The 13,533-nt window shown below is 40.5% G+C and overlaps 1 protein-coding gene across 1 annotated transcript; it reads right to left on the reverse strand.

The window, feature by feature from the left end:
• Positions 1-267: 267 nt before the first annotated feature.
• On the reverse strand, positions 268-6,750 carry LOC147156557 (G protein-coupled receptor 26-like). Its single transcript, XM_086065173.1, has 3 exons — positions 5,987-6,750; positions 4,681-4,794; positions 268-4,562 (listed from the first exon to the last, which is right to left on the reverse strand). Exons 1-3 carry the CDS (start codon positions 6,658-6,660, stop codon positions 4,331-4,333), a joined length of 1,020 nt encoding a protein of 339 aa, XP_085921299.1. The 5' UTR covers positions 6,661-6,750; the 3' UTR covers positions 268-4,330.
• Between the last annotated feature and the right edge of the window lie 6,783 nt (positions 6,751-13,533).

The following is a 13,533-nucleotide window of genomic DNA, read 5'->3' on the forward strand; positions in this document are numbered from 1 at the left end:
GGCGACTGTTTATACATTTTTAAAATGACGTTAAATTATGTTGACGCTGTACAACAATTCTGCTTAGAAAAAGTCTACACACCCCTGGAAAAAAAAAAAAGGTAAATAATTTTAAAACATTGTAATCTGAACAATTAAAATGGGGGAAAAAAAGATTGAAAAAAAATCGCCTTGCAAAAGTGTACACACCCTTTTCCTTTTACAAATGGGATGTGTTCAGAAGTCACATTCAGTGCCTCTGTTTAACCCCAAATAAAGTTCACATGATTCGCTCCATGTTATTTAATCACAGTGCAACAAGTGTTATTACGAATTATATTATTAGATATGCTTAAGTTAAAAAATACATTAATACATAAAAATGAATAGATAAATAATAAAGTAATAACAAAATACTCAAAATAAAAACATTAAAATTTGTCAAAATCATTACATTTAATATAAAACAAATTTCATACATATTTAGTATTGATTTATTTACTATTATCACTATTATCATTATTTCACAATGACTACAGCCAACATTTATCTCCTTAAGCACATTTGCTTCTAATTAACGACAACAGCATCAGCCGCGATTGTGTTTACACTTTAATCATAGAGGTCATAAAATATGAACCCGCCATCATGCTCTCCAGCCGCATTACAATTATGATCATCGTCGTCACCATTGTCATAAATATCACATCATCATCATCATCATGAGCAGCATTTAGCTGTGGACGTTTTAAACGGAAAAATAAAAATCAGCACATTTCATGACACCACATTGTACTTTCTATCAAAACACGCCCAAAATGACCATTTAGAAACAACCACCACTCATAAGGTTAATTAACAAAGTTGTCCATGTAAAGCATCAGCCACACCAAATAATTCGATTCTAGATCAAATACACAGATGTGATAAGGCAACAAATACACTAGTCGTATATTTGAATGGAAAATAGTCTACGTCGCCCATGTTACAGCATTTAAGGCATTCGTTGTCTTGGTGTGGCATACAGTTCAGTACTCCACATAAACTAATAGTTTAACTTAATGCATTGATTCATATTTACATAAAGATTGAAAAAAAAAAAATCAGACTGTTCGCAAATTTTTGTACCAAGGAGTAATAAAGCAAAGTAATATTACGCCAATAAAGAAAAATCTGAAACATACGCGCCTACTTCTGCTGAAGAGGAAGAGAGAAAAAGTTTGGCAGGATTCTGACTTTATTCTCAGAATTCTCTTGACTTTAAAGTGAGAATTCTCACTTTATTTTATTTATTTGATTAAAGTCAGAATTCTGAGATTAAAATGAGAATTCTGATTTTAAAGTGAGAATTCTGAGAATAAAATCAGAATTCTGAGATTAAAATCAGAGTTCTCACTTTATTTTATTAAAGTCAGAATTCTGAGTCTAAAGTCAGAATTCTGAGATTAAAATCAGAATTCTCCCTTTAAAGTGAGAATTCTCACTTTATTTTATTTATTTTATTAAATTCAGAATTCAGAGATTAAAATCAGAATTCTCACTTTGAAGTGAGATTAAATTCAGAATTCTGATATTAAATTCAGAATTCTCACTTTATTTTATTTATTTTATTAAAATCAGAATTCTCACTTTATTTTATTTATTTTATTAAAGTCAGAATTCTGAGAATAAAGTCAGAATTCTGAGATTAAAATTAGAATTCTGAGATTAAATTCAGAATTCTGAGATTAAAGTTAGAATTCTGAGATTAAATTCAGAATTCTGACTTTAAAGTGAAAATTCAGAAAATAAAGTGAGAATCCTGCCAAACTTTTTCTTTCTCTCTTCACTGGCCCTAATCCTCTTCCGTACACTCCAACAAAATGGCGGCGATCTTGCTGCTTAACCCAATTTTTGGTAAGAAACAACCCAGCACTTTTTTAGTGGACACTTTGTGTAATAACTCTCGTAACGTCACAACTTCTTTCATAATGTACCATTCCGACTTTCTTCTTCTTGTGATGATAAGTTTTGTTTCTTTTGTCTGCTCCGAATACTGGCTTCATTGAAATGAATTGCAGCTACGTCCTTTGGCTTGCTGGATTCATTTTTGGCACTGTACATTATTAGTCAGTTGCGTTGACGACTTATTAATCATCTGCGCAAATGCGCGGACGCGGTGTAAACGTGAACGAGGCGTGCGCGGAATCCTTTCTCAAAGCAATGAGCCCGCATTTAATAGCGGTCGAACCGCTTTAAAATACTGCACATTTGTCATCAAATTAGCGGCTAATCGCGCACAAACTCGCTTTGGTAAGGACCATTTATTGATTGATAATAATGGTGATAAACATTGTGCCCCGTGCACCGGCGTCATTAAATCAGGTGGGAAATTATAACCGCATTAGACGAGACTGCAAGTTCAGTACTTCCAACCAATTTAATAAAGAATTTAAATTACCTTTGAAATTCAACTGTGTGAAGACACTTATCATTTCTCAATGATAATTTAAAATGACAGGAGAGATGAATATCAATATGCAAGACTATTTCTAGAAATTCTACATTCCTAGGAAATTACGACGTCCCATCATTGGTGAGCTATTTTTAGACAACAGCTACTTATGTGATCATTAGGCACGTGCACACATGAGACCCCTAGAGGTGCTTGAGGACCAGCCCCTTTCAAACTGTTGATTTATTTCAAATAAAAAAAATAAAAAAAATGATGTCATCAATTCCTCCTCAAAGTGTAAGCAGTGAGAATTGTGCCCTCGTGTTAATTTTCTCCGCCATTTTAAAATTTAGTCTCAGTATTAGTCCAGTTTCAATCACAGTTAGTTAACCTCATCCCGTTTTTTTTTTTAGTCGACTATAAATCTAGCATTTTAGTCCAAGAAAACAATTTTATTTGTCTAGTTTTAGTCAACAAAAACTGTCAACATGCTTAGTCTAGTTAAGAGTCAGGACAATCATTTTAGCCCTGTATTTTTTTTTTCAGCCGATAATATTGAACACTTTAGATCTAAAACTATTTCACATCAATTTTTTAATGAAAAATAACAACACACAATTACAGTATAGATGGCAAATCCAGGTTCAGAAAGTAAACACCCTGCCACAGTTTGGCTTTAGCCCCTTGTGCTAGCTAGCTAGCGCCTTAGCATGTAAGCGAGCACCTAGGGAGCTTGCTAGCTAGCACCTGCGGCTAAAGCCAATCTGTGGCAGGGTTTTTTACTTTTTGGACCTGGATTTGCCACCTCTGCAGTATATCAACAAGTGGCTACGCTCCATGCTATGAGCTAGTAAATTAGCCAGCATTAGTTAGCGGTCGGATTAACATTATTGTTGGAACGTTATAGCCGTTGGGATTAATGTTCTAACTATAATTTATTTATTTATTTATTTTATCTATCACCGTGAATCCACATCCTGTCTGCCTCATGTGTTTGTGCATGTTGCACTCGCTAGCTGCTAATTTGGAAGGGGGTTTGCCACTGTGTGTGACATTTCCGCGTCACAGTGACAGATTAGCAGAGACAAGATTTTACTAAATCATATCATTTTCATTTCGTTTTTGTTCATGAACTAAAATGTCCATAGATTTTAGTCCAGTTTTTATTAAATGAAGTACATTTTCGTCTCGTCTTCCATTAGTCGACGAAAATGCATACTGATTTAGTCCCGGCTATTGTTTATTAATGAGAGTTTTCGTCCAGTCTAGTTTTAGTCCGGTGAAAAATGTGTGTTGACAAAATTATTTTTGTTTTTCGTTTTTGTTGACAAAATTAACACTATTGTTATTGTGCCTTTAACCTATTTTGGCGTTGGGTGTCGTTTTTTTTGGGCTTAAGCACCTGCCCGCGAAAATGTCCGTGCACGTACCCGGGTTTTTGCAACCCCTGTCCTACACCCTACAGAGAAAAGGAAAACAAGGTTATGCATTTGGTCTTGCAGTCAATCTTTCTTGGGGGGGGGGGGGGGCATCAAGTTGTCCCCTTTGTGTTTGGGGGAGGAAAAAAACTACCTGAGGGCCTAGAATGGGTCCAATCAACCCATCACAAAGCACAATCAGTGGAAGCATGAAATAAACAGAATTGTGATTTTCCATCCACTCGTTGAGGAATAAAAGTCCTTGTACCTGAAATCATTTGGATTAAGATGCACTCGAGTACGATCAGAGGACTTGATCAAGAGTGTTCAGCGCTACATACCACTCTTCATTAAATAGCTCACTCTCGTAATGTGCTGGAAGATCCAATGTAGCTACCCTTGACTCCAGGAGGCGCTTGTGTACTTAATCCACGGCGGCCACCCCCTCGTCATCCGCGGAACCCGATCCCCCGGACGGTCGTCACGGCAACGCAGCCCGTCACTCGGCCCTGGGCAGGTTGCCGCTTCGCCCCTCCGGGCTCTGTCCCAGCTCGTTCAAGGAGCGGCTGCGTTTGAGCAGCCGGTCCACGATGTCGCCGCAGGTCTTGCGGTACTGGTGGCGCAGCAGCGAGTACACGAAGGGGTCGCACGCCGCCTTGCTGTACGCCAAGCATTTGGATACCGCACCCCAGTGGGGGTTGATGGGCACCGCTGGGAACAACTCCACGATCCTGTAGGGTGGGGGATGCAAGATTTAGGTCTAGGCGCGTTCGAACCCTTCCTTCCATGTGTGGTGCTGCTCAGTGCAGGGGGAAGAGACCCCGCTCTCCCAAACACGTTGGCGCTCACCTTGTGATGACGTAGGGAGCGAAGCAGACCATGAAGGTGCCGATGAAGGTGCTGATCTTCCTGGTGGCTCGCTGCCGCCGCCGCCTCTGCTCCTCCAGGCAGCGCTGTCGAACACTGCATAGAAAGAAAAACATTTAAAAGTGGTTGTTAGCATGATCGTATCTCATTGGTTGAGGTTGCAAAAGGACTATGGAGCTTCCTTGGTGGAGGTAAAAAAAAAAAAAAGGTCAGTCGCATTATTTCCATGAGGTATAATGAAAACTTCTTGGCGGAGGTAACAAAACAGATGTTGCAACTTCCTTGGTGGAGGTACACAAGGCCAATTGAACACCTTTTGTGGAGGTAAAAAAAAAGAAGACTGTCTGCATTATTTGAACAATGGAAACTCATTGGAAGAGGTAATAGAATGGCTCTTGAACTTCCTTGGTTGAGGTAACAAAATATTTACAAAAAAAAGTGTGGAACCTTCTTGGAAGAGGTCACAAAAACTGCCACCTTTATTTGGAAGCATGAAATTTGCATGATGGTTGCTCCTTGATGATTAAGGTAAAAAGTATTGATTTGTGTAATGGAACCTCCTTGGTGGAGGTAACAGAAAAGGCTTGGAGCATTATTTACATGAAGAAATCTCCTTGATGGAGGTAAAACGTATTGATTTGTGTAATGGGACCCCCTTGGTGGAGGTAACAAAAAGACGGGCCACATCATTGATAGCACATATAATTTCCTTGGTGGCGGTAACAAAAAAAAAGGAGTGCTGCCATTATTTACATAATAGAACAGGCCTGGAGGTCAAATGTAATAGAACTTCCTTGGCAGAGGTAACAAAAAGACGGGCCACATCATTGATGGCACATATAATTTCCTTGGTGGAGGTAACAAAAAAAGGAGTGCTGCCATTATTTACATAGAACTTTCTTGGCAGAGGTAAAAAGAAAAAAAGAAAACACTGGCAGCCTCATTGATGGGACATAGAATTTCCTTGACGGAGGTAACAAAAAAGGCTTTGAGCATTAATTTGCATTGTGAAAACTCATTGATGGAGGTAAAAAATCATTGGAACAAAAAGGAGTGGCACTATTAATTGCATGATAGAAACTTTGAGGGAGGTAAAAAGTTATTTTGTGTCATATAACTTCCTTGACAGAGGTAACAAAACGAATGGCAGCATCAATGATGGGACATGTAGAACTTCCTTGGTGGAGGTCAAAAGACTAAGCCTTATGAACGAACGCTCCTTAGTGGAGGTAAAAAAGTAACATAAGTAAAAGTAACATTTGAATAACTTTTCCCCCCCCTGGACTACCTGGGGTGGATGTCCACCAGCAGCACCAGAGTTTGCATGGTGATGACGTCGATCCTCCTGCAGTGGAAGCGGGCCACTTTGAGCACTTTAAGGTAAGTGACGCACAGCACGACGAACGACAGCAGGAAGGTGAGCGAGTGGAAGAGGACCGTGAAGACGACGAACTGCGTGCGGCCGCCCGCCCGCTCCCCGGGCTCGGCCAGGGTGCACGCGGCGTACAGGCGGTGGTAGCCCAGCCACGAGAGGCAAGTGGCGGCCGCGGAGAAGCTGATGGAGTGCGCCCAAGTGTAGCCCAACACCAGGGCGGCGTCCCGGTGGCGCATCTTGGAGTGGTAGCGCAGCGGGAAGACCACCGCGACCCAGCGGTCGATGCTGAGCGCCGCCATGCTCAGCATGGAGTTGGTGGACAGGAAGGTCTCCAGGAAGCCCGCCGCCTGGCACAAGGCGTCGCCGCCGGGCTGCGCGCGGCTCGCCAGCGCGGCCAGCGTCAGCGGCATGTTGGCCACGGTGAGCAACAGGTTGCAGAAGGTCAGGTTGAGGTTGAAGAGACCCGGAACCTGCTTGCGGATCTCGGGGCTGTACAGGAAGCAGATCAGCACCAGCACGTTGGACAGCAGCGACACCACGATGATGACCAGCACCAAAGCGAACACCAACGCCTCCGCGAGGTCCATCGTCAGATCGCCGAGAGAGACACTTTCCGGGCGCTCATGTCCGTGCGGCGGTGCTCCTCAAGCGGCCACGGTCGACTCGGTGAACCCCCCCCCCCCCCCCCCCGACTTGCCCTCCCCTCCTGCGGGTGGAGAACCCCCCCGTTCTCCTTTCCACTACATTGCTTCAGAGACGAGCAAGAAAAGGCTTCCCTGCCTTTCTTTTTTTTATCTTTTTTTTTTTTTTCTCAACCAAACGCTGCGTCTAGCCGAGGGCTTGTGTCGTCCTGTGATGCGCTTGTGGAGGCATCAGCCCTCCACACACGCCGCGCAGTGTGTGGGCTTACTCCAGCGAAGACCCTCAGACGCACACTTTGGTACAGGAGGGTGCATGCCTACAAGAAGGACACTCCATTAGGAACACCCAATCAGACCCAGTGTCAGTTTTAGGTCTATTATTGGATTTTTTTTGATGGGGGGGCACTACTAGAGTGAAAGCTGTTTCTAATATTTTTGAGTTGAGGCTCTTCCATTTTTTGCCAATAATATTGATTATAGCTCATCATAATCACTTCAAATAACAAATGAATATTTATAAAAATAACTTTTGAAAAACCGGATCAAATACATTACACAATAAAATGTCAAGCCAATATTTTAATATGATTGAACGGTTCGGGAAAATGGATGGCTGGATGGATGAACAAACGTGACAAAATCATAATGTCAAGTTGAATATGTAGGCCTAATCTTAAAAATTGAAATTATATGAAAATATGCTAAAGTTCTTGTTTAAAAAATAGTCAAAACTAATTATCTAAACTTCTTTATGCTGCTCTGTTTTTAATACTACTATAAAAAAAAAAAAAGGGGGGGGGATACTCTTACAGGATGTACTGATTTCTCTTGGGAGCCCCTAGTGGTCGGAGGTCCCTAAGCATTCCCGTCTCAAATCATCTTTCCACATTAAAATGAATGGAAATGCTTTTAATCAGTTCCAGCTCCTTGTCAAGAAAAATACTACTCAAATATTGTACTTGATAAAAACATACAGTAGTGATATAATTACATAAAAATAAAGAAACATGAAGACACAATCGCTCAGCAACCTGTAGTAAAATTATTTTATCCAGAGGATGAATATATGCTTGTGAATGTTGTTGTATTTGTCAGTCCACATGTCCAAATATCCATTACGTCAAGTGTTGTACACTAATACTACTCGTTAGCCTGTCAAAGGCGTTTTGCGTCGTTTGTTAGCATTGAGCTAACCAGGCTGTCATAAGGCTACGTGGTTGTTTAAATACACAACATGTCATTTTCTTCATTTAAATTGACAGTATGTGTGCGTGACATTTGCCTCGCGACTCATCCATACAGCACCGCTCGCTATTTTGCACTGAAACCCACGTGGACGGCGGGCATCCCATGTTTGGTCTCCCAGGACTCCCAATATGCTAATCGCGTCTGCTCCGTTGGGTTGTTAAGACATCTCGCGGTTCCCTGCGGGGAACTGACGGATTACGCCCCCGCACTTTTGCAACACCGCCCCCGCCGCGCGTCAGCGCCGTCGGTACACTGTGGACTTTCCTGTTCAAAAGCATGGGCATCGGCACGTGACGGGGGAGGATGGAGGCAATCGGGGTGGGGTGGGGTGAGCGTGACAGTTATTGTGGTTGCACTATACTGTACACGCTTGAGAGCGGTTCAAGCTTTTTAGCTTTTTATATTAATAAGCTCCATGTACTATATAGCATGCTCCTCGTCCTCATTAGTAAGACAATTCACCGGACGACAGAACGACTAGGGCGCTCTAGTATTACAACTGTCTTACTAGTGACATTTTTTTTTCACACTAGCAGGTCCAACTTATGTCATGATGCTAAGTGTGTTAGCATAGTTAAATTTACCAAAATGTAAGTCTTGGTGGTGGAAATTTAGAAGAAGAAAAAAAAATGTCAAAAACATCTATTCTGCCTAGCAACAAGTGGGTGTGCTTGTATTACAGCTGTGTTTTACTGGTACAACATTTTTTCTATCACTGTACAACATTTATTCACAGTAGTAAGGCAACTTTAGCATACTAATAGGACAACTACGTGTTGCTAACAAGGCAAAACCACCACGACGAGTCCAATGTAAAAGTAAATGCAAAAGTCACTGCCACAATCTCGCCTAAATACGTCATGAAGCTAAGAGGCTACATGTTAGCATTGCTAAAATAATCCACCAAAATGTACGTCTTTGTGTCAAAAATTTAAGACAACAAAATGTCGCGCATGCTAGCTAGCAAAAACTTAATTTGTGTTTTTTATGTAATTGTTGTCTGCGTGTTTTGTTTTTTTCTCTCTTCATTTTCGAGTTGACTTGGACAATTTGAATAAACTAAGAACTAGTCATAAAGAGAAAATAAAAACATTGAGTAATTGACACCCCCAAAAAATGTTTACAACTGCCTAGAACAAGCGTTTAATGCGTACATATACCACAAATCGTGTTCCCACAACATTGTATAATCATTTCAAACTTATGGTTTAATATAACACTTAAAAAATATTATTTTTTTCTTTTAAATCGAATTTCCTTACTAAAACATGTGAAAATTGATCATTTCTCGCCTCACACCTGATGATCTCTCATGACACAAATTATGTGATTGTCTTAAATTCCATCCCGTCTATTATACTGAGCAAAAATTTCAAGTGGCCAAGAATGTTAAGACGGCTAGCTAGCTAAAATTTAATTTTAATGTTTTTGTTTTTGGAAGAAAAAAAATGTAGCGTAATTTTAGTAAAAATAACTATACAAGAGAAATGCGCAATTAGCTCCTCCCCTAGTACATGTAAAACTTGTTTATCAGTGATGTATCATTCCAACATTACAGGACTAATTTCCACTTTCAAAGGGCGTTGGCGCCATCTGGTGGTATTTCAGAAAGAGCACAAAAAAACCACATGGGTGAGTTTTTTTCCTGGATAAACGACAATGTTAAAAACACACACACAAAAATTGGTTATGTATCACCTAAAAAAAATCTTGATAACGACGTACTCCGTTGATGTGCAGCGCGTTTGATTGGTACAGGGCCGACGTTTGAGTCTGATTCCTCCTGTCAGACGAGCGAACGAGCGCAGGACTCGACAGCGTGCGAGAGGGCCCGCAGCTCTTTCCCATTTTTGCTGCGACAGCGTCCGTTTGAACGCGCTGCCGCTTCCCATCCCACACTTGATTTGCCGCCGACTGACAGGCCCGCCCGCCCGCCCGCGCCGACTAACCCAAACGCAAGCCGCCGGCCGCGCTCACCTTTTGTACGTGGCATTTTTCGCACGTTCAGATCTCAGGGTTTCCTCTCCAAGAACTTCATCCTAGAAGACGTTTACGAAGACTCTTTTTGAAAGGTGTATAAAATGTCTGGCGCTTTTTTTAATGGGCTGGAAAGAGGAGTGAAAACGTTGACGCGGCTTTGAGCCATCCGGAATAAACAACGGATGTGACAGTCTATCACGATTTCTATCACGAAGATATCTTAAAAACAATTTTTTTTTAATGTAGGAGTATTTGGGGAAAATATGGAAAATCTTACTGTCTGAACGACTGTTTGTGTTTGAATATCGGGTAATAAAATCGCTACATCCATGCTAGTTTTGTTAGCCTCTCTACACTGTTTTGCATTGTGTGCTAGCGCATAGCTAGCTGGCTTTCGCTAAATACACATGTAATTTGGCAAACTGCTGTTTATAAATTTTTCTGCTGCCTCAAATAATTTTTTGCTCTTAACTCAAAAAAAATAAAAAATAAAGGTTTAAGTCAAGGTGCCCCTATAAAGGCATCATTTTGTATTGGCTCATGTGCTGCAGCTGTACCTAATAATGTGGCCGGCGAGGGGAGCTAATAGTATATTCATATCAGCGGTATTTAAATGAGAAAAAAATCTGCTAATGAGCATGTAGCAGCTTAGTGGTTATTCCATAAAAAGGGTTGCCTGGCAATAAGATTCGCCTCATATTCTATTTGGGCTCCCTTGTTAACCTCAAATAGCAGAAAACATGATCACACGCTCATTTACAGCAGTTATAAGGCTCCGTTTTGTTTTAAGATACAAATTTAACATTATTATATTCATATGTTGGAACACACAAATAGTAATATTAGTAACATATTATGGGGTTACTTTGTTTTTCTCTCTTTTCAAATTAATTATATTATAAAATATATGTCATGTGAAATCACAGTACATCCTTAACCACTTTGGCAAAACTGAACATGGCATAATTATTTGTTAAATACTAAAAATGTTACTGCATTTCCTTTAAGCCACTGTGAAAATTATGGAGGCAAAATTTTGTAGCATTTTCCAATTTACTTGGGGGGGGGGGGATCATTTAATCTATTGACACTGCATATCTTTTAGAACGTTTTTACAATTTACAATTGTTATCATTAGTTATGTTTTGGGGTTACACTTAATAACCCTTTTTCTTTTTTTAATTCAGACATTGCACAAATCCCTAAATTTAAAATTTAGGAGAATTTTCTACATTTGAGAAGTGCCGTATTTATACTTGTATCATACGCCAACATTGAGTGATTCAATCACTGCTGCCCTCTAGCGAAGCACCACAGCATGAGCATAAATAGACTTCATGAGACTGCACTAATTAATCTGTGGCGTCCTCTTGTGGCCGAATCTGTAATTCCACTCAAATGTAGTAAAAAGCTTTTATCTGTAGGTGGCAATATAGTTATACTAGTATATATTATATGACAGTCCTACAGTGGAGTTTTTAAATATTTGTATTCTGTTACCTAGCAACAACAAAAAATTAAATTAATTTAATGTTGGCTCACAAACTTTTTTTTTTTTTTTTTTAATATAGCAATGTTTCATTTTGGTCGGTGATTGCTGTAACTTGTAATGAAAACATATTTTAATTTTTGTTGTTTTTTAAAGAAATGAGAGATATTTCTTAGATGATTTCCAACATTTATAATTTCTTTCTAATATTCTAGCCTTTTCAATATGGTAGCAACCGGCAAAGATAACAACATTTATAATTTGACAATTGCAGAACTGTGTGTTTATTTTTTAAAATAGATGAATATAAGCTACAATCATTCAACATGATGCAATAATTATTAAAACATTACAAATGATGAATTATGGTGTCAGGATGTTTTGCGTGTTTTCAATTTTTTTTGGGGTCATATCATCGCCAACCAGTAGAAAAGAAACCTAATGTAAGAATCAACTTTTATGATGAACCGATAAACACATTTAGAAAAACACCATCACAATTTGGCACATTTTTACACGGTAAGAGTTGACTCGCAAGTGTGAAGCTTTCCTCGACTCGATAGTGAAGAAAACGCCCTCAAAAAGAACAATTCTGTGACTTCTCCTTACTTCTTTAAGGGTGCAGGTCTGACATGGTGTCCTCTGTCCAGTCATCGAACCATGACTCATTTGCATCGCTTAACAGTCTCTCCTCACTTCCTCCTCTAATCAACTTGCGTGCTCGATCCATCTGAGGCTGTATGAAAGTCGGCAAAGCATCAAAGCAACACCTTGTGATTGATGTGTTTTATATAAGCACAAAGGCGCATAAGCGAGAGGTCCCGTTCCCGGCGTACCCTCACGGGCGCTTTCACTCCCGAAGTTTGGGGAATTTTCCATATGGATTATTCACTTTGCACTTTTCTAAAAAGAAAAGTCTCAACGTGAAAGTCTTTTGTCACTCAATCTGCCTTTACCCATGATGCCACTGTTGAAAGTCTCCTTATGCTGTCGCAGTACACCAGAGGGATCTGTGAGCTGAAGTGCCAGGATGAGGCCGCCAATTTAGCCTAAATTATAAATATAAATGTGTGAAAGTGGCGTAACTATTGCGTGTCCTTACCCATTCACAATTATGCAACGTCATTTTTTATGAAGTTCTAAATTCAACCCGAGCTGCGCCATTGCGATCCATTTAATTAGCACACACAGGAAATTAGCCAGTGAAAGTGCTGATAAGCAGCCAAAAACCCGAAGCGAGCCAGGAGGCTTCACCATCTGATTGCCTTCCACGTTCATCGTTAATATATTTATCAAATTAAAGGCCCAGAAAGAAAAAGAAAAAAGACAGAAGACCCGATTCATTTGTGGCTGGCTCTTTTTTTTTCCTGCTCATAACAGTGTTGCCAGGTGCACAGTGTTTTTTTGTGACAGAAAAATAAATAGCCCGTCTGTGTGTGAAGATGATGATGATGATGATGAGTGGAAGAAAGATGAACCAGCCACTGGGTGTTGGGGACAATCACAATGGCTGCCTTGTTTGGGAGAGTCTTATTCTACAAAGGGAATATTAATCAGAAAGCCATGCTTAGACAAGCGGGGTCACATAGAACGCCCATTGCTCCGCCCTAGGCCACACCTCCCACAACCAGGCCACACCCACCACCCCAACCCAGCAACTTTTTATCCGTCAACATTTTATCCCGTCCGGACCAGACTGGACTTCAGACACATTGTTGATTTGGAGAAGAAGAGAAGAGGAGAATAATCACCCCCCCCCCCCCCGCCGCCAAAAAAAACCTTGTTTTAGAAAAGTTCCTAAGCAAAAACAAGAATCCGAAGAGACCCAGCTTGTGTCCAAATTCAAAAGGCTGCGTCCTGTCGGCTGCATGACGTCACTTCCGACAGCACGCACGGACTTACATAGGAATGGATTGTCAATGCTGCTTGTCGGTAGGGGTGGGGGCGGGGGGGAGCGGAGGGTCTCTTGTGTTAATAATTTAAGTAGACGAGCGTGAATGAATGACACTATTAGCCCACTTTGCCAAATGAGACACTTGGTTTAAAAGGATGGTTTAAAAATGGAAATAGTGGTTTTAACAAAAGTGAGACGCTGAGTGTCA

The sequence above is a fragment of the Leptonotus elevatus genome, chromosome 20 (genome assembly GCF_054856555.1).
Source record: "Leptonotus elevatus isolate MCC_2025b chromosome 20, RoL_Lele_1.0, whole genome shotgun sequence".
NCBI classification, from domain to species: domain Eukaryota; kingdom Metazoa; phylum Chordata; class Actinopteri; order Syngnathiformes; family Syngnathidae; genus Leptonotus; species Leptonotus elevatus.